The sequence below is a fragment of the Rana temporaria genome, chromosome 4 (assembly GCF_905171775.1).
Source record: "Rana temporaria chromosome 4, aRanTem1.1, whole genome shotgun sequence".
Taxonomy (NCBI): domain Eukaryota; kingdom Metazoa; phylum Chordata; class Amphibia; order Anura; family Ranidae; genus Rana; species Rana temporaria.
Genome location: NC_053492.1, coordinates 179943474 through 179965293, shown reverse-complemented (window position 1 = coordinate 179965293; position 21820 = coordinate 179943474). Strand labels below are relative to the sequence as shown.

The 21820-nt window shown below is 43.7% G+C and overlaps 1 protein-coding gene across 2 annotated transcripts in view; it reads right to left on the bottom strand.

The window, feature by feature from the left end:
• The window catches only part of FXR1 (FMR1 autosomal homolog 1), a 77699-nt gene extending 66514 nt beyond the window's left edge, over positions 1–11185 (bottom strand). Inside the window, exon 1 of one of the 2 annotated variants that reach the window (XM_040349434.1) lies at positions 11060–11185. In XM_040349434.1, coding sequence (XP_040205368.1) covers positions 11060–11110 — 51 coding nt within the window. In that variant the 5' untranslated portion in view covers positions 11111–11185. The remainder of the gene's footprint in view (positions 1–11059) is intronic. The other variant, XM_040349435.1, reaches the window with a different exon arrangement.
• Between the last annotated feature and the right edge of the window lie 10635 nt (positions 11186–21820).

Here is a 21820-nt window from a genome sequence, read left to right as displayed (position 1 = left end):
CAGATGGAAGAAAAAATAGTGTTTCCTTCCGTCTGCAAAATCGGATCTTTGCGGAGGCGGACAAGATCAGGTGTCAGCGGATGTTCATCCGCTGACGCCCGCAATCTCATAGGGACCAATGTATGTCCCTTTTTCATCCGCAAAAGGATGGATGAAAAAGTGGACATACGGTCCACAAGTGTGAAAGGGGCCTTATAGTGTCAAATCAGGCAGTGAGGAGCCGATATAATGGGTAAAACACCCTCTTAAAAAGCTTTCCAAATACAGATCTCTCTTCAGAGGGTACTGCACTCCACCGCAAGCATGAAAGAGCCCCACCACTTTAATTTGATCAATCAAGGTGGGCTAAAAAAAGAAAAAATAAAAAAGTTATTGGGGAAAATAAAAAATCGATTCAAAATGAAGAGGACATCAATATCCTTGTAGTTGATCAAAACCACTAAAGTCTACAGATAATCGCTCAAGATTTTGATTCTACCTTGATCAAAAGTGGTGGAAATTCCCAGAAAGATACCAACTGTATGACCAGCTTAAAGTAAGGAAAAGTCCCCTAAGGCAAATCATGCTAAAACAACGCCTGTTTTACCAGCTGCATTTAAATAACTAAAATACTTCTAGTCAAGTGTGTTACTTGCACCTGTGCCCATTCATCTACAACTCAGACCATCATACGTCTTATTTATACCCTTAGTGTTCTGAGTTACTGCTTCGTTACAAGATCCGTTTCAATGAAAGGCATCACTTGGAGTACAGCAGGGACAACACCAAAGATCTCAAACTTTAAAAGCAGGGTAGATTTGATTCAAAGCGGTTGTATACCCGCAATATTATTTTTTTTACACCTGCAAGGCAAAAGGCATAATCAGCTAGTATGCACCGCATACTAGCTCATGAAATACTTATCTTGGAACGAGGTGTAGAGAACTTACCTGGTCCACGCCGAGCGAGATGTCATCTTGCCTCGGTGTGTCTTCCAGGTATCGCCGCTCCAGCGCTGTGATTGGCTGGACCGGCCATGTCATCACTCCCGCGCATGCGCGTGGGAGACTTCATTCCGGCAAGGTCCGGCAGCCCTTTAGCCGAGGATCCCCGCTGCGCATGCGCCGATGCAATAAGCGGCGCATTGCGAGGGGAATATCTCCTAAACCGTACAGGTTTAGGAGCTATTCTTTATACCTACAGGTAAGCCTTATTATAGGCTTACCTGTAGGTAAAAGTGGTAGTAAAGAGTTTACTACAACTTTAAATCAATTTTTAAAGAGCAACTATCATCTATCCATCTCTGTCCCGCAGCGGCTCCTCTTCTGACACGCTCGCTGTTGACTCACTGACAGTCTCATTCGCTTTAATGGGACGACTAGTGATGCGGCAGTGACAAAACAAAGTGAGGGATGTGGCAGGTGAGTGGATGTCCACTAACAGGCGCTGCCATGATGGACCCTAAATGACAGGTGCTCTTTAAATGTAAGGACTCATTCTTGGGGGTAGTTAGAATCTTTAATATTTGCAATCAAAATTAAGGTTCACCATTTAGAATAATAAGCCGTCAGGTTAGTAAAGCAGTGAATTTAGAAGTGATCATACAGTTTGTAGTGTACATAGATTTGCAAAACTATGGGATAAAGGAATATTCCTGAACTTTGTTTTATCTCATGGTTACTGGGATAATTGTGTGAATGCATCAATGCAGTGCAGGTTATCTCAGCTTGCAGCGCTTGGATTAATTGAATGAGTTTATCAAAAATGTAAATATTGCAGAATATTCAGCCTCCTGCTACATCAGGGCTCGACAATTGCAACAAGAAATTGTGACCTGGCGCCCACCGGTAATTGAGGCCGCGGCTTTGCAGCCTACAAGGCCGCAAAACTGCGGCCTCAATTACAGCCCGTCACGGCGGGGGAGGTGGGGGTGCACGGAGGCACAGGATCCTGTGTCTCCGTGCGCCCACGGGTTATTGCCCACTGGTTATTGCCCCGTTTATCATCTGTGTCCCATCACGGACATTTCCCCTCACTTCCTGTCCCATAGCCAAATAGGAAGAGGAATTACAACTAAAGAATCTTTTGGGGACAACCGAGTCACCAGAACTAGTGTCCCCAGTGGAAGATTTCCCCTCTTACTTTTCTGAGGGGAACCCAAACTTCGGGATTTGTTTTTTACTTTCACTTTTAATGATAAAACAGGACAAATAGAGAAGCACAGATAGCAATAGAACCTGACAAGCGTACCAATACCTCTCCACTCTATCCGAAATAAAACCAAAAGTTTTACCTTTAGTTACACTTTAACCCCTTCCATACAGGGCATTTTCACCCCCTTCCTGCCCAGACCAATTTTTAGTTTTCAGCGCTGTTGCACTTTGAATGACAATTGCGTGGTCATGCAGCACTGTACCCAAACTAAATCTTTATGTCTCCCCCCCCCCCCCCCACAAATAGAGCTTTCGTTTGGTGGTATTTGATCATCTCTGCGGTTTTTATTTTTTGCACTATAAACAAAAAAAAAGCGACAATTTTTTTTTTTTTTTTTTTAAACACATTTTTTACTTTTTTATTTAATAAATATCACACTTTTTAAAAAAATTTCCTCAGTTTAGGCTGATACGTATTCAACATATTTTTAGTAAAAAATAAAATAATCGCAATAATCGTATATTGATTGGGTCGCCGCTAATACGAAGAAAGAGGAAAGGTCTGGTATCCCAGCTGCTAAGGGCGGGCTAACTCAATATTGAACCATACGAACTAAGACTGGGGTGCCATTAAAGTAGGTGTGTGTGTGTAGAGGAGTACCAATACTTTTGACAATATAGTGTATGTAAACCTGGCCTAAAGCCCCAAACATACGAGCCAAATGTTGGAAGACATCAGCCGGTTCAATAAAGGCCAGTTGACATTCGGCCTATGTATATATGTCAGTCGGTCTGACAGAAGCCATCCAGCCAACAGACTCCCGATCAGCGTTCTCAGCCAATGGCTGAGAGCGCCGATTGGAGTGTTCTGGGAAAGGGGGCCATCCCACTGTCAGAACACATCAGTTCAGCGGGGGAGATCGCTTTACTAATGTTGGGTCATTAAAAGTACAGCACCTCCGACTGGAGCTATCAGTTTTTTTTGTTCAACCTGCTGGGTTGGATGAAAAAAAAAAAATCTGTTACTGTGTACTAGGCTTATGTAGCACGGTTTATCAGCAGGTCAGGCAACTTCCTGTTTCAGAAGTCTAGTATTTTATCAATTAAACAGAGGGCTTCCTCTGATTGGCCGAGGAAACTGATCATACAGTCTTAGTGAGGATACTTATCAGGTACTGGGTAAACAAATTCACTACTAAAAGTTATACAAAATTAAAATAAATAATTTTCTATATAGACTACCACATGAAGGAAGCCAGTTTATAAATAGAAAGAGTAACACGCTTCAAATAGCTGACAATGCGCCTGTGATAGGAGACTGACAGGAACAGCTGAAATACTCTTGAACTGGAAGTGTCAACTCCTTGGCAACATATTTTAGGTCTTTTTCTGACTATATAGCAATACTGACTGTCCCTTAATTACTGCATCCTCGATTATACACCCAGAATTAAATGACATTGTGCATAGAGATACATTTATATTGCATTCTGATACATTTCAAGTAGCTGTTGCCATTTTAAAAGCTAAAAACAAATTTAGGTCTGCAAAGAAATGGCTTTGTACTTGCCCAGCATGCCACCCTAGCACCAAAATCACTTTAAGCCGACCATAGACTGTTCAAATCTCAGCCAGATCAGCAGGGACTGGCAAAGATATCCACCATGTATGGGTAGGCTAAACGTACTCAAGCTGATTGATTTTACATGCAATTATTGCTAGCCAATAGCAGCAATCACTGCATTCTCCCAGCAGGGTAGGCTCTATGAGAGGGATTCCCCCCCATCAACACCGACTGTGTTGACGGGGGAGTTGAGCAATTTTCTTTCCTGCAACCTGTGGCTGCAGGACAGAAAAACCGCTCCACCTATAGCAGGCTTTAGGGCAGTATGCACCCAGAAACGAATGTAGACAATGCACAGTTCTCACGTTATACTGCCCTAAACATAGCACCATTTGGTGCACCATCTAGCCACAGCAACTTCACTTTTACAGGTTGCTGGCAGCTGTTCCCCTCTGCCAGCACAAAAATGATAGAATCGTATGCAGAGGCTAAACGCCCAGTGTGCACGAGGCCTTAAAGAGGAAGTAAACCTTTCCAAACAAAACTAGAAAAACTATAAACCCTGCAAGACAAAAACTCATAATCAGCTAGTATGCATAGCATACGATTATGTACTATTTACCTCTGATCGAAGCCCCCGCAGCGATCTACGTCTCCCCCTCCGGCCATCGACATGTTGTCCCGGAGTGACTTCCGGGTTTCGCGGCTCCGGCGCTGAGCTTGGTCGGAGCCACGCATGTGCGCGGGAACAGCACAGTACAACTGGAGCAACGGCACATAGTGCCATTGCTCCAGTTGGCTTAAATGTGCATGTGCCGCATGACCTCGGTACATGCAAATACAGGGACATCTCCTAAACCGTGCATTTAGGAGATATCCTTGTTAGCTACAGGCAAGCCTTAATATAGGCTTACCTGTAGCATAAAGTTGTAAACAAGGGTTTACAACCACTTTAAGCTGCATTCACACTACAGCATTTTGAATCATGGGCCGATGTGACACGATTTGATAGCACCGATGTGTGAATGACAAATCGCGGGACTCGCATTTAAGATGCGATTGATTTGAATGACACCTCAAATTGCGGTGCATGTCTGCTGCGATTGCCGCACAATAATTTGCGCTGCACTCGTGGCAAGCATGTCACCCGGAAAAAGTTCAGGGGTTACTTTGGGTCAACATGCTTCCAGCAAAGTGGATTACCGCGCAAATTATCATATGAATGGCATCTCAAATGTGAGTCCCGCGCTTTGTCATTCACACATCGGCACTGTCAAATCAAGGGCGGATTTGCAGCAAATCTAGCCTTGATTCAAAACGCTGTAGTGTGAATGCAGCCTTACTGCTCTAGACTCCAACCGCTGAAGGTATGTGGCCAGTCAGATAAGGTGAATACCTTTTACTGGCACGTCTGTCCCTACAAGTCGCATGAGCTGGCAAGATAAACCATTGAGTGCAAAGGAAACCACATGTTTTTACACCTGGAAATGTGGTAGACCTACAGCGATCAGAGAGCATTGTAGTTGCAGAGTTTTAAGACATGGACTACCAGAAGGGTGCAAGTATAGATGGGCTTCTTTTACAGGGCTGGTGTTTTTTATTAAAGTTTTTTTTGTAAAATTTGAAATAAAAAAAGGACACAGGGACTACTAGCAGAAGATACCATAGTGTGCAATAGGTGACCAGGCATCCAACACACCCAGAGGTGTTCCGGATGCTTTAGAGTCTTCAGCAAGATTATCTCCTAGAGACAAGTTTGGCAACCCAGGACAGGTACGTATACAAATCTTTTCTTTGCAGGCTAGCTCTTCTTGCATGCGTGTCTGTAAAAAGTCAGATAGGCGAAATAGACAAAATACAAAACATAACCCTTCATTTAAAGTGGTTCTGATGGGTAAAAGTTTTTTTTACCTTTGTGCATTCTATCATAGCCAGTGAAAAAATCATAAAGAAGGGGGGGGGGCAGAGCTATGGAGGCAGCCGGAGGGAGGCGCCAGGAACGATAGCAGGGGACCCAAAAAGAGGAGGATCCGGTTTGTTTTGTGCAAAACCATTGCACAGGAGCAGGCAAGTATGATTTTTTTTTTTAAATAAACACTTTATTTTCACTTTTTTACCCCTTTTTACACGATCCAATTGATCAGGTCCACCTGTCCATTTTTCAGTGAGACCAAATCTGCTAAAAACAGACAGATGCCGATATGTTTGCCATCTGTCCAGCAGGTCAGATTTGAACGGATGAAATCTGACAGGTTGTCTTTTTTTTTTCGGATCACCCCATACAGGAGAACAGGACTCCGACAGGTCCATCTCTGCACAGTGAGCAGAGATGGACCCGTCATCTGCCTGCTCAGCAGAGGATGAACAGAGCGATCGATCCCTGAGCAAGCTAGAGTTTCTGTCAAAACGGATTTGCACCGTGTGAAAGGGGTCTTAGATCAGCGTTTCTCAACTCCTGTCCTCAAGGTGCCCCAACAAGTCATGTTTTCAGGATTTCCCTCCCGGACAGTGTTGCTGTGTGATTCACACCGGTTTAGGTGTGAACCAAGCCTAAAAGGAAATTGAACAACAAAAGTTGTATAGTGTGTATCCAGCTTAAGGCAGTGAAACTGATCAAATCACCTGTGCAAAATAATGGAAAGCCTGAAAACATGACATGTTGGGGTGCCTTGAGGACTGGAGTTGAGAAACACTGCCTTAGATGAATAGTTTTGACAGCAAATTAAACAATGCGTGCCAAGGCCTACCAACAAACAAATATATTTTTTTAACAAGAGAACCAACAAATATATTTAAAAAGCGGAGTTCCAGACACAATTTTAAAAAAAAAAAAATTTAAAGTCAGCAGCTACAAGTACTGTAGCTGCTGACATGTAATGAGGACGCTTACCTATCTAGGGAGCCTGTGGTGTCGGCCCCCCGAGGCCGATTCGTTCACTGGCTCAGGTGCAGGCGCCACCATTCCAACTAAGGGAAACTGGCAGTGGAGCCCTCAGGCTTCACAGCCAGTTTCCTACTGTGTGCGCACACACACAGGTCCCAGAAGGTAGCGGGGGAGGGAGGGCTCGCCGCAGAAGAGGACGTGACGTACTGCACCACAGCCGGGCTAGGACGGAAGTAAATTTATTGTTTCTAAAAAGGTAGGGAAGAGGGAAAAAAATAAAAAGATCTAAAAACAAGGGGTAGCCTTTAGTTTAGGACCACCTTGTAAAAGTAGGTGGAACTCTGCTATAAAATACCAGGAGGTCATGTCACTAAAATATTTCATGCTAGGTTAAAAATAAAAAATAAATAAAAATACTAAAACGGATTACATCTTATAAAAACACTTTCTTCAGAAAGTAATCAGCCAAAATCTACTGCAGATATAAAGAAACAGGATTCACCTATACTTTGACAGCATTTATTGTAAAACAGGAGTGAAAACCCTACTGTTTACAGCCATTGAATGGTTTCCTAGCAAGGCTGCATCAACTAACAGAGTAACTATTAACATGCTTAGAAGATCCACAGAAACAACAGACAACTGGATACCTTGCTACAATATCTGGGTCCAATCACAATGGCACACCAAAATAAACTCATTATTAGTTATTTGGGGCTGGCGACATACAAGCAGTTGTGAGAAAAAAAGAATGTGCGACAATTACAAGGCCTCATCCCTTTTCAATCCTGACTCTCAAGAATCTATGCTAGATTGTAAGCTTTCATGGACAGGGCCCTCCTATCCCTAATCTTAAAAAATGGTATTCTGGTTATACTGTCTTCTTTTATTTTGAAAAGAGCTCTGCAAACTGTTGCCATTATATAAAGCCTATATAATAATATTCTGGGAGCCCCAAGTACTTCCCCATCTGCTCTAGACCAGGGGTCGCCAAAGTTTCTAAGCAAAGGGCAAGTTTACGGTTCTTCAGGCGAGCCAGACTGTGGCCAGTGGGAGTAGAAAATGCCCCGGGTTTAGTGCCTTGTTTGTTTTAATGGGAGGAATAGTGCCCAGTTGATGGTGTTTGTAAGGGGAATGGTGTCCCATCAGTGTTGTCAGTTAATGTATTATTTCCCCAAGGGCCAGATAAAGGCAAGCAAAGGGTCACAGTTTTGAGACCACTCTAGAAAAGTGGTGGTCACTTCACTTGAGACAGTGGGCCTCAAATGCAGCCCCTAACATTGCATAAAGGCCACACATGAAAACCAGCGGTATAATCCTAGAGAAAGCGGTCAGAGACTGCAACATGCTATAGGAGTCGTTAGACACTGGCAACATGTTTCAGAAAAGTTGAAAACTGGATACACATATCTGACTGCAAAAGATTGGTATTAGGGCCGTTTCACACGGGCGGATCAGTAATTATCCGCCTCCATGTGTCCGCTTTGCTCAGCGGGGATCCTCCGTAAAATCCCCGCTGAGCCGTCGGCTGACAGGGCGGTCTCCGCACACTGTGCAGGGACCGCCCTGTGTTTTCTCCGCTCTCCCCTATGGGGGATCGGATGAACACGGACCGTATGTCCGTGTTCATCCGATCCGTCAGACGGAAGAAAAATAGGATTTTCTTCCGTCCGAAAAATCGGATCATTGCGGAGGCGGGTGATTACGGGTGTCAGCAGATGGTTATCGGCTGACACCCGCAATCACATAGGGACCCATGTATGTCCCTTTTCCATCCGCAACGGATGGATGAAAATGCGGACATACGGTCCGCACATGTGAAAGGGGCCTAAGTCTTTTTACAAATCAAGGCATCCACATTTGTGCTCCCATACCTATGCCATACATACCTCAGCAAGATCCACTTTAAATCATAAACAGAGAAAGGGGATGGGCAATGTAGAAAAAGTAACACAAGGCCACACATAAGTGCCAACAAGCTACGTGTGGCCCCAGGGCTCTAGAATCTAAACAGTTGTTACTCCAAATGTAGTGCATACAACCAGCGAGTAAAGTTAAGCAGCTCAGTTTTGGAGCAGAGTTTTTTTATTTGCTCGAGTCTTGCATTGGAAAAACATTTTGGAAGACCAGCAACATTTGGGTCTATGCAGAAAAGAATACAAACACTGCAACAATCTATGTGAAAAGACATGAAAAAATTTACAAATCTTTTAAATTCTAGCATTAGTTGTCAATGTATGAGCTAAATAGGGCCTCAAATGCAGCTCCTGATTACACCAAAGGGCCACATGTAATGTTCAATAGAAGTAATGTCAGAAACTGCAGACCCAATAGAGGAAAAGGAGGTTCAGAGAGTGTGGATAGGTTACATTTGTAGCTGGGGATATACTGCAGAAGACAAATACAAAACTGGAACCATGTTACATGAGGCTGGTAGAGATTAATATTCTGACTAGACTGCTGAGGTCCTCAGGTTGGGCACCAGGGTTCTAGAGGCACAGACCATTTACATTAGGTCAGGTGCCCATGCAGAACCACAAGTCCCTTTTTAGGCCCCCCAGATTGTGTAACGTGTCATTTTACTGGGGTCATGAAATCAGTGAAAGTTCAGCTTTAGAAAAAGCTGAACAGATGGGCATATCAGATTATAAAAAATAAAAAAAAACCTGGGCAAATCTAACTTCAAGGAAAGTGTGCCGTTATCGTCAGACATGGCGCCCACCACAATCCACGCCAGACACAGCGCCCATACACAACCCCCACCAGACACAGCCCCCGCCAGACACGGCGCCCATCCACAACCCCCGCCAGACACGGCGCCCATCCACAACCCCCGCCAGACACGGCGCCCATCCACAACCCCCGCCAGACACGGCGCTCATCCACAACCCCCGCCAGACACGGCGCCCATCCACAACCCCCGCCAGACACGGCGCCCATCCACAACCCCCGCCAGACACGGCGCCCATCCACAACCCCTGCCAGACACGGTGCCCATCCACAACCGCTCCCTGCTTCAGAATCCGACCAGACAGAAGAGTTCAGGATCTGCTGGGCCAATATGGAGATAATAAAAAGAAGTTACAGCTTTTAAGAATACTGATGCATTCACATACATGGCTTCTATTATAAGAATAATAGGAGATATATATAAATATTTATTTAGATATAATAGAAGCCATGTATAGGATCAGACATAATAATAGTAGCCATATATCTGATCAGATATTATTATAAAAATAAATTATTATAAGAGCCAATATTCTGATCAGAAAAAATAATACTACAAGCCATATATCTGATCAGATATAATAATAAGCCCAAAATGTGATCAGATGTAATAATGGGGGACATGTATGTGATCAGATATAATAATAAAAATATCTGATCACATACATGGTCTCCATTATTACATCTAATCACATATTGGGCTTCTATTATTATTATTTCTGATCAGATATATGGCTCCTATTATTATTGTGTCTGATCACATATATGGCTCCTATTATTATTATGTCTGATCAGATATATGGCTCCTATTATTATTATTATGTCTGATCAGATATATGGCTCCTATTATTATTATTATGTCTGATCAGATATATGGCTCCTATTATTAGTATTATTATGTCTGATCAGACATATGGCTCCTATTATTAGTATTAGTATGTCTGATCAGATATATGGCTCCTATTATTATTATTGTGTCTGATCACATATATGGCTCCTATTATTATGTCTGATCACATATATGGCTCCTATTATTATGTCTGATCACATATATGGCTCCTATTATTATTATTATTATTATTATTGTCTGATCACATATATGGCTCCTATTATTATTATGTCTGATCACATATATGGCTCCTATTATTATTATTATTATTATTATTGTCTGATCACATATATGGCTCCTATTATTATTATGTCTGATCACATATATGGCTCCTATTATTATTATTATTATTATTGTCTGATCACATATATGGCTCCTATTATTATTATGTCTGATCACATATATGGCTCCTATTATTATTATTATTATTATTGTCTGATCACATATATGGCTCCTATTATATCTGATCCCATATATATGGCTCCTATTATTATATCTGATCCCATACATGGCTTCCATTATTACTATATCTGATTACATAGATGGCTCATGATATGATTATTATTATTAGAGAAGGGCTCCATAGACATTTGAAGCTCTCCTCAGGATGGGCCCCCCAGGATGAATGATCCATGGTAAGGCGAGTACCATCCCAATATGAGATCATACAGTGCCCCCCAGACATGGCACCACAATGCTCTCCATACGCTGCAAAGCCGCGGCCTCCACTGCTCGCTGTATCTATCCAGAGAGCGCCGCCAAGCCCGGGCCTCCGCCCCTTCCTGCACCGCACTTAGGCCCGGCCGCACGAGTCCCCCGCTCACAGTCACACCGGGGACACGCCCGCTCTCCCCACTTACCTTGTAGAAAGCTCCGTTAGAGCCGCGCACTTCCACCGTCAGGTCCTCCATGTTGGAAACGCAAAGGGCGATGGGAAGGATTTCTAGAAAGTTTCTGCGTCACCCAAGGAGGGAGGGAGCGAAGGGAGGAGGGGGAGAGGAAGGGGAGGAGACTGTAGCAGGCCGGAGATGGTGGGCGCTACAGGGGAGAGGGAGAGGAAGGCAGAGGACACGCGGGGTGTGAGGGGAGGAGGGAGACACTCACTAACTCGGGTTTGTAGTGTTTTGCCGTGAAAGGAAAGAGAAGGCGGGGATCCCATCCACATTTAGTACGGGCCATGTGTTATCAGCTAATTATAGAGTGCTGGTATGGTATCCCAGCCTGGAATAGAAGCAGCATCACCTCTCTGGGAATTCTCACACCGGACGACCCGTACAGGTGCCTGCTGAGCGGGAAGTCTCCAGAGCGCCTCCTCAGCTCCTCGTGTGTGTGATATACACAAAGCGCGCTTCTTTTTACTGTTGAATGGAGGGGTGTGAGCTTGTTTTATTCCTTTCCATGTGCACCACTACAGTCTTATTTATTTTTCTTCCAAACGCCTGGTCTACAGCAGACTAACCCCATGATTAACAACCTTTATATCCTTCAGTCTGGAGTTCACTCTCAAAACTCCACAGAACCTGCTCTCTTAAAGTGGAGGTTCACCCAAAAAATAAATTTTTCACAGTAGATTGGGCCTAATTACGGGAAGCAGAATCGGGTATTTTAATTAAAATCAATGCAGTACTTACCTTTTTTGAGATAGATGTTCTCCCTCCGCTTCCGGGTATGGGCTGCGGGACTGGGCGTTCCTATTTGATTGACAGCCTTCCGACCGTCACATACAGCCCGTCACCAGTTTCCGAAAAGTAGCCGAACGTCGATGCGCCGTATAGCGCCGCACCGACGTTCGGCAACTTGTGACGCGCTGTATGCGACCGTCGGAAGGCTGTCAATCAAATAGGAACGCCCAGTCGCGCAGCCCATACCCGGAAGCGGCGGAGAACATCAATCTCAAAAACGGTAAGTACTGCATTGATTTTAAACAAAACACCTGATTCTGCTTCCCGTAATTAGGCCCAATCTAATGTTAAAACTTTTTTTTCGTGTGAACCCCCCGCTTTAAAGTGGTTGTTTAGTCATTTTGTTAACGTTTACCTACAGGTAAGCCTATAATAAGGCTTACCTCTAGGTAAAAAAATCTAAACCTTTATGATATTTCCCTTGCAATGAGCCGCTGACTGCAGCAGCGCGTGCGCAAAAGGGAAAATGCGATTCTCTGCTGACGGCCCGGCAGACGCCGGACCTTGGCAGAAAGAAGTCTCGCAGTGCTGGAGAACTACCTTGGCGTGGACCTGGTGAGTTACCAACATCTTCTAAGGTAAGTATTTCATAATGAGCTAGTATGTGGTGCATACTAGCTCATTTTGCCTTACAGGGTTCTAAAAAAAAAAAGTTTAGCGGGTATACAACCGCTTTAAAGGGATTGTAAACCCTTACACCCCACAGGTAAACCTAGAATAAAGCTTGCCTGTAGGTACTGGGAATACCTCCTAAACCTGCATGTTTTAGGAGATATTTATCATATACGTTTGCATTGACTTCATCGGCGCATGCGCACTGAAGAAATGGCACGATTGTTCAGTTTCTAAAGGGCTTAAGCTGTTGGCTCCCGTGACACTGGCCAGTCACAGAGCCAGAGTCCGTGGCCCCAGGAAGGAACAGGGGTGAAGATGGATGCGGCCACCACTGGGGACAACATGGGCTTCATTAGCAGGTAAGTGGCACATAATGGGCATGCGATGCATATTAGCCCATTATGCTTTTACTTGCAGGGAACAAAAGAGGAAGTAAAACTCATCAGGGTTTACTTCCTCTTTAAAATTCACAAACCAATTACTAACTGCTAAGACTGGCTTCACACTGAGTCTGTTTTCAGGTGTTTTAGCGCTAGCAATAGCCTCTAAATAATGCCTGACAACCGCCTCCTGTTCACTTCAGTGTGTCTTTTCATGCTGGGGCGGGGCGCTTGCGGGACCTTGGGAAAAGCACTGCAAGCAGCATCTTTGGGGCAGTTTGGGAGCGCTGTATTAAAGGGGTTGTAAAGGTTCGCCTTTTATTTTCTAAATAGGTTCCTTTAAGCTAGTGCATTGTTGGTTCACTTACCTTTTCCTTTGATTTCCCTTCTAAATGTTTTTTGTTTGTTTGAATTGCTCACTTCCTGTTCCTCCTCAGTAAGCTTTCACCTGAGCGGTGGAAAGTCATTTAGAACAGCTTACTGAGGAGAAATTCAAACAAAGAAAAAAAACATTTATAAGGGAAATTGAAGGAAAAGATAAGTGAACCAACAATGCACTAGCTTAAAGTAACCTCTTTAGAAAATAAAAAACAAACCTTTACAACCCCTTTAAGTGCTCCTAAAACACCCTGCCCCTTGAAGTGAATGGCCAGTGCTTCAGAAGCACTGCAACACCCCCTTGGGCGGCTAGCGGCCAACGCTCAGTGGCCCCAGTGTGAAAGTAGCCTTTATCCAATGGACACTATTCTGTACTCCTACTTCTGGACCTTTCCACTGCCCCTTCTCATCGAAAAACGACTCCTTTGGTCTCCCTCACTATACTCTTCATTGGTTCTCATCCTGCCTATCCCACCGCACCTTCAGTGTCACGTTTCTACCTACTCCACTCTGGCTTTCGCCATCAAGGTTCTGTTTTCTATTCTCGATCTTCACCTCGTTCCTGGGTCAGCTGATAGCCTCCCATGGATTCCAATACCATTTCTACACCAATGACGCCCACATTTATTTCTCTGCCCCTCATATCAGTCTCCTCACCTATCACCAATTTACTAACAGACATATCAGCCTGGATGTCACACCACTTCTTCAAACTCAATCTATCCAAAACTGAGCTCATAATATTTCCTCCCCCACTTGCTTCTTCCCCTGATCTCTGTCAAGATCAATGGCAAAATCATCAACCCGTCCTTCCCACCTCCGCAACATCTCCAAAATACACCCCTTTCTAACGATTGATGCCACAAAGCTTCTAATTCACTCACTGGTCATCTCTCCCCTAAGGGCCAGTTCACACCACATGCAGTCCAGTGTGTTTTTTTTCTGCATCAAAAACGCATGGAAAGTAGGTTATATGGTTTTTCAATGGCATAGTTCACACCAGTATTTGCAGTTCCAAAAAAAAAAGTAGAACATGCTGCAATTTACCTGTACTGGAATGCACCAAAAACACACTGGAATACACTTGTCCTTATCCAAGGTTAATAAAAAAAGAGGGGTGGAAAAAAAGCACTAGACTGCATTAAAAACGTACAAAAAACGCACTGGAACGCATCAAAAACGTGCATGTAAAAAAGCACTTGGAATGTATCCGGATTGTGTTTCTATGGTGTGAACTGGCACTTAAAGCAGACCTTTTAGTCTCTGTGGACTCTGTCCACCAGTGTCCCGTGATCGGGTCACAGAGCTGCAGAATGGGAGAGGCCAGTGTAAACAAGCATCTTCCCATTCTGCCTAGTGACACTGATCGTCTGCTCCCTCTCGTCGGGAGCAGTGATTAGAGATGTGTTACTCATAGCCACACTCCCTAACTAACAAACATGTTATACTTGCCTTCACTGTGCAGCTCGTTTTGCACAGAGTGGCTCCGAACCTGGTCTTCTTTGGTCCCTCAGTGGCTGTCTCGGCTCCCCCCCTGCAAGAACTTTCCACCTTCATGCGCGCACTCTCGCATGGTGGCTATAGCCGCTCACTGTATCACTCAGCCCTGCGTCATTTGATATGTTTGAAAACAGCGCAGCCATTGATCAACCAATGAATGAGCCGAGAAGCCTGTATGTTCACGGCGCAGGACTTTTGAAGGGTCAGGTAAGTAAACGGGGGGGGGGCGCTAATGCTGAGATGTTTTTTCACCTTAATGCATAGAATGCATTAAGGTGAAAAAACACATACCTTTACAACCCCTTTCTAGCCACCTAGTGGTTAACCCCTTCACTGCCAGTCACATTTATACAGTAAACTGTGCATTTATATAGCACTGATCGCTGTATACATGTGAATGGTCCCAAAATGGCATCAAAAGTGTTTGCCATAATGTCAGTCACAATAAAAATTGCTTTTCGCCGCCATTACTATTAAAAAAAAAATATATTAATAAAAATGCCATAAAGCTATCCCCTATTTTGTAGATGCTATAGCTTTTGCGCAAACCAATCAAACACTTATTGCGATTTTTTTTTTGTTTGTTTTTACCAAAAATATGTAGAAGAATATGTATCAGCCTAAACTGATAGCAAAAAGTAAAAAATATAGATTTTTTTTTTTCAAAATTGTCGCTCTATTTTTGTTTATAGCGCAAAAAATAAAAACTGCAGAGGTGATCAAATACCACCAAAAGAAAGCTCTATTTGTTTGGGAGCCATGTCACACGACCGTGCAGTTTTCAGTTAAAGCAACGCAGTGCCGAATCGCAAAAAAGTGGCCCGGTCGTTTGGCAGCCAAATGGTCCGGGGCTGAAGTGGTTAAACTTTTGGATAGTCATTTTTTGTTTTCTGCCAGTAAATAACTTATGCAGCCCACTTCCTGTTTCTTGTCTGGTAAAAAGCCTAGGCTTATGACATAATGCACAGGTCACTCTCGTGAGAGATTTTCAGGAATGGAGGGGGGATGAGTCATAAAATGGCCAACGAGAGCTGCAGAGTGTGCCTCTGTTTATCTGTGTGAATCCAGGAAGTGAACAGGCAGCAGCTTCAGCTGTCCAAAATTAAAATGGTTGCAGCCAGACTCAGTGGAGGGAGGTTTCTGCAGCATATTTGGCAAGTACAAAATATATAAAATAATATGCAAAGTGGTTGGAGGGAAGCTTCAGCATGGCAAAGGTGTTTTTATTACAAATTATGTGAGCACACTGCAGTTCCTCTTTAACTACAGAAACTCCCTCCTTATTGGATTACCTCTACATAGGATATTTTCCTTTGCTGCTGCCGGTCACTCAATGACAATTGCGCGATCAAACAGCACTGTACCCAAATTACATTTTTATCATTTTTTTTCCCACAAATAGAGCTTTCTTTTGGTGGTATTTGATCACCTCTGTGGTTTTTATTTTTTGTTAAAAAAATACAGAATAAAAAAAAAAAAACTGTTTTATATTTTATTATAACATTTTGCAAACGGGTCATTTTTCTCCTTCATTGATGTGAGCTGATGAGGCTGCACTGATAGGTGGCACTGAGAATTTGCACTAATAGGTGGCAGTGATGAACACTGGTAGGTGAGACTGATAGGCAGCACTGCTAGGTGGCACTGATTGGCATCACTGGTGGGTATTGATAGGTCGCACTGGCAGGCGGTACTGGTGGGCACCGATGAGGCAGATGTGCCTCTTCCACTGGGGATAATGTCCCTTAGGCCCTTTCGCACAGGGCAGTGGAGGTGCGGTGGCGGTATAGCGGCGCTATACCATCGGAATTGCCACGGGATTCGGCCGCTAGCTGTGCGGTATTAACCCCCGCTATCGGCCGAAAAAGGGTTAATACCGCCCGCAATGCGCCTCTGCAGAAAAACTCCTCAGTGTGAAAGGGGCCTTACACACAAGCCGGTGATCGGATTCTGCTTTTTCCCCTTACGCTGTCAGCTGTGGTAAATGTAGACCAGTGTACATGAAGCCTTATGCCCTGTACACACGATTGGTCAATCCGATGATGGATTTTTCCATCAGTTAACCGAAGAAACTGAATGATGGTTAGTCGTGCCTATACACCATCAGTTAAAAAAACGATCGTGTCAGAACGCGGTGATGTAAAACACAACGATGTGCTGAAAATGCTTCCAAGCATGCGTCGACTTCATTCAGAGCATGCATGGATTTTTAACCGATGGACGTGCCTACAAACGATCGTTTGTTTTTTTCTATCGGTTAGGTATCCATCGGTTAATTTTAAAACAAGTTTCAAATTTTTTACCCGATGGATAAATAACCGATGGGGCCTACACACGGTCGGTTTGGTCTGATGAAAACGGTCCATCAGACCGTTCTCATCGGATTGACCGATCGTGTGTACGCGGCATTAGTTCTTTCCTGTTAAAGTTTTCATTTATTCCAATCATGGTATAGCTAGTAGTAGTTTGTTGCATTTAACTGGATATGTTCTGTAATGGTGAAGATGTTCCGTAGCTTCTCTAAACAGCTTGTTCAGTTCTAATGAGTGTTAATTCTTCGATTACATTGCTAAAAGTGTAAATTGTTATTTTGCCAGGACAAAGATGTTAAAGGATAAGTTCACCTTTCGCTACATGCTACACCCATATTCAGGGTGTAACATGATATTTTGCGAACGGACTGGCCCCCCCGCACCACTGCTTCCCCGATCTGACAGCTAACAGGAATCTTCTCCGACTGCCCGGCCACGTCACTCATTCACTGTGTTCTGTAAATGGAAAACTACAAAGTCTGCCAGCCTTTGCGGTTGTCGACTTGTAGTTTTCAGTGAACTATCAAAGCGCTGTGGTGGTTCATTCTGTCTTCCTATCAGATTGTATCTGCTTGCCTGTACATCCACAGATGCACTGACAGATCTGCAGGTGACCTGCAAGGCACCAGCGATCTGCTGATCGGTCCTGCAATGCTTTAGAGGCTCCAGAAACAAAAAAATAATAAATGCACTTTTTTTTTTACCTGCCAAAAAAAGTGCTTTTATTATTTTTTTGTTTAACCACTTCAGCCCTGGAAGATTTGGCTGCTTAATGACCAGGCCATTTTTTGCGATACGGCACGGTGTCGCTTTAACTCACAATTGCGCAACGCTGTACCCAAACAAAATATGCATCCTTTTTTTCCCCCCACAAATAGAGCTTTCTTTTGGTGTTATTTGATCACCTCTGGATTTTATTTTTAAAAAAGAGCGACAATTTTGAAAAAAAAAACACTATTTAATTTAAAGCGGAGGTTCACCCGCACATGACACTTTTTCCCCTTAGATTCCTGCTCGTTTTGTCTAGGGGAATCAGCTAGTTGTTTTAAAATATGAGCCGTACTTACCGTTTACGAGATGCATCTTCTCCGCCGCTTCCGGGTATGGGCTGCGGGACTGGGCGTTCCTATTTTGATTGACAGTCTTCCGAGAGGCTTCCAACAGTCGCATCCATCGCGTCACGATTTTCCGAAAGTAGCCGAACGTCGGTGCGCAGGCGCAGTATAGAGCCGCACCGACGTTCGGCTTCTTTCGGCTACTAGTGACGCGATGGATGCGACCGTCGGAAGCCTCTCGGAAGACTGTCAATCAAGAAGGAACGCCCGCTCCCGAAGACCCATACCCGGAAGCGACGGAGAAGATGCATCTCGAAAACGGTAAGTACGGCTCATATTTTAAAACAACTAGCCGATTCCCCTAGACAAAACAAGCAGGAATCTAAGGGGAAAAGAAAAAAAAACTTGATTGGGTGAACTCCTGCTTTAAATTTAAAAAAAAGTAAATTTTTTTTTTTTTCGTCAGTTTAGGCCAATATGTATTCTTCTACATATTTTTGGTAATAAAAATCGCAATAAGCGTATATTGATTGGTTAGCGCAAAAGCTATAGCGTCTACAAAATAGGGGATAGATTTATGAGACAGTGGAATAAAAAAAGAACTCGATCCAGACCAAGTATGCTCCTTGCTTCTATAGACAGAAATATTGCTGTGCTATCCATTGTAGCTAACTTATACATGGAGGATTGAGTCTTGGAGTCTTTTATGGGGATAACAACACCAAGTTATTGGTTCAGGTACATGAATGATATGTGAGTCAAATATAGAACATTGAAAATACCAGCTTTTAGTAAACACATAAACTCAGTGGATAAATACATTGGGTTTACATGGGAAGGGGAATAGATGAACAAATTGCCCTTTTTTTCTGCGTATTACATGTCGGGGTGGGGAGGGTGTATGTGATTTGGACACTGAGGTCTAGAAGAAACTTACACACAGATCAGAATCTGCTTTTTGACTTCCACAATCCACTGGAACACAATCTGCGGGTTATTAAAACTCTGCAACATTGGATTAAGCGGTCAATGACAAACCTACATCTCATGCCGCGTACACACGATCAGTCCATCCGATGAGAACGGACTGATGGACCGTTTTCATCGGTTAACCGATGAAGCTGACTGATGGTCCGTTGCGCCTACACACCATCGGTTAAAAAACTGATCGTGTCAGAACGCGGTGTTGTAAAACACGACGACGTGCTGAAAAAAATGAAGCTCAATGCTTCAAAGCATGCGTCAACTTGATTCTGAGCATGTGTGGATTTTTAATCGATGGTTGTGCCTACTAACGATCGGTTTTGTCCTATCGGTTAGGAATCCATCGGTTAATTTTAAAACAAGTTGCCTTTTTCTTAACCGATGGTTAACTAACCGATGGCGCCCACACACGATCGGTTTTGACCGATGAAAACGGTCCATCAGACCATTCTCATCGGTTTAACCGATCGTGTGTATGTGGCATTAGAAGTGCTCTGGAAGTTTGTGGCTATCCAGACTGTTTTGTAAAAAAAAATTGCCTAAATGTAAAGCAAAAACTTGTAACCATCAGGAGTGCGTAATGACTCAGAACACAGAGAAATATAGGCACCCCATAAGTAGTAGGGATGAGCTTCATTTTCGACTCGAACATTGCCTGTTCGACGAACAATTTGGGGTGTTCGCGGCAAATTCGAAAAGCTGCGGAACACCCTGTTAAAGTCTATGGGAGAAATCTAAAGTGCTAATTTTAAAGGCTAATATGCAAGTTATTGTCCTAAAAAGTGTTTGGAGACCTGGGTCCTGCCCCAGGGGACATGTATCAATGCAAAAAAAGTTTTAAAATTGGCAGTTTTTTCGGGAGCAGTGAATTTAATAATGCTAAAAGTGAAACAATAAAAGTGAAATATTCCTTTAAATTTCGTACCTAGGGGGTGTAAAGTAAGCATGTGAAAAAGCGCATGTTTCCCGTACTTAGAACTGTCTCTGCACAAAGTGTCATTTCTGAAAGAAAAAAAGTAATTTAAAACCGGACTTGCGGCTATAATGAATTGTCGGCTCCCGGCAATTCAGAGAGAATTCATTCATAAAAAAAAAAGCATGGGGGTCCCCCCAAATTCAATTACCAGGCTCTTCAGGTCTGGTATGGATATTAAGGGGAACCCTGTCATCAATTTAAAAAAAAAATGATGTGGAGTTCCCCCCAAATATCCATTCCATTCAGGTCTGTGTTGTGGATTTTAAGGGGATCCACACCAGACCCTTATCCGAGCACGTTAACCTGGCCGGCCGCAGAAAAGGTGGGGTCAGAGTGCGGCCCCCCTCTCCTGAACCGTACCAGGCCACATGCCCTCAACATGGGGAGGATGTCCCCATGTTGATGGGGACAAGGGCCTCATCCCCACAACCCTAACAAAGGGGACCCCCAGATCCTGGCCTCCCCCTATGTGAATTGGTAATGGGGTACATTGTACCCCTACCATTTCACGAAGGAAGTGTAAATAGTTGTAAAAACACACACACACCGTAGAAAAAAGTCCTTTTATTAATAAAAAAAAATCCAGCAGTGGTAATCCACTCGGTCTTGGCTCCCCGCTCTAACGTTGTCGGTATCCAGCGACGGGTGATCTCCTCTCCTCTTAGGACACTCCATCTGCCTCTGACTTTGTCATTGGTGCCGACGTGCACCATGACAGTTAGGTCTTTTCCCAGTAATCTGTCCACCAGATCCATGATGTGCCGAACCCGAGCGCCCAGTAGACAACATACAGTTCGGCGCTTCAGGTCTTTGTTACAGATTGCCCTCTCTGTCCTAAGAATTGAGTCCCCTACCACCAGAATCTGTCTTTCCTGGTGCTGGTCCTTGACTGGTTTCACCAATGTCATTCAATGGAGCATACTTATTGTGATGCTCCAGCCCTGGATTGGCCTCCATGGCACTTCCCCCTCTACCATTCCTGACTGTCACCCATCTACTATTTTTTTTTAGTGCCTGCACCTTTTTGTCTCCACCCACCTCTGTGCTGGCCCCTGCTGTCACCTGCCGGGTACATTCCTGGCTCTCCTTTAGGTGTCCGTTTATGAAGCAGTGAAATCTATTCACTGCTTCTTTCTCCGGCATTCACGGTGAAGATTTTTCTCCTCTGTGTGCCGGTTTATGAAGCGGAGAAGATCGCTTCACCATTGGAGGAGTGAAGTGATCTTCCAATGCTTCAAACAGTGGAGAACGGACCAGAAATTCACAGAAATATGGAGATGTCAGTTTATTGAGCAGTGATAAATTATCACCGCTCAGTTCACTGAAAGACACTTGGTTAATGTAATTAAAATAACGAGTCTCCCTGCATAATATATATGTATACACACACACACATTGTATATACATGTATATACACACATTATATATATGTACATGTACACATTACGGGCCAGATCCTCAAAAGAGATACTCCGACTTAAGTGCTGTTCAGTCTGTGTGTAACTTTGGAAACGATCTTTAAAAGGCTTTTTCCAAAGTTACACAGAAGATCCGGCATGTGTAATTGATTTACACTGCCTAATTTTAGGATGCAGTACCGCATCCGCCGCTGGGGGCATTTCGAGTCGAAATGCCGTTGCTAGTATGCAAATTAGCACTTAAGGCGATCCACAAAGCTTTCTAGCTTCTTTTTTGCGCCGTAAGTGTTATTTTGCAAGTGTAAAATTAGGGCTCGTTTT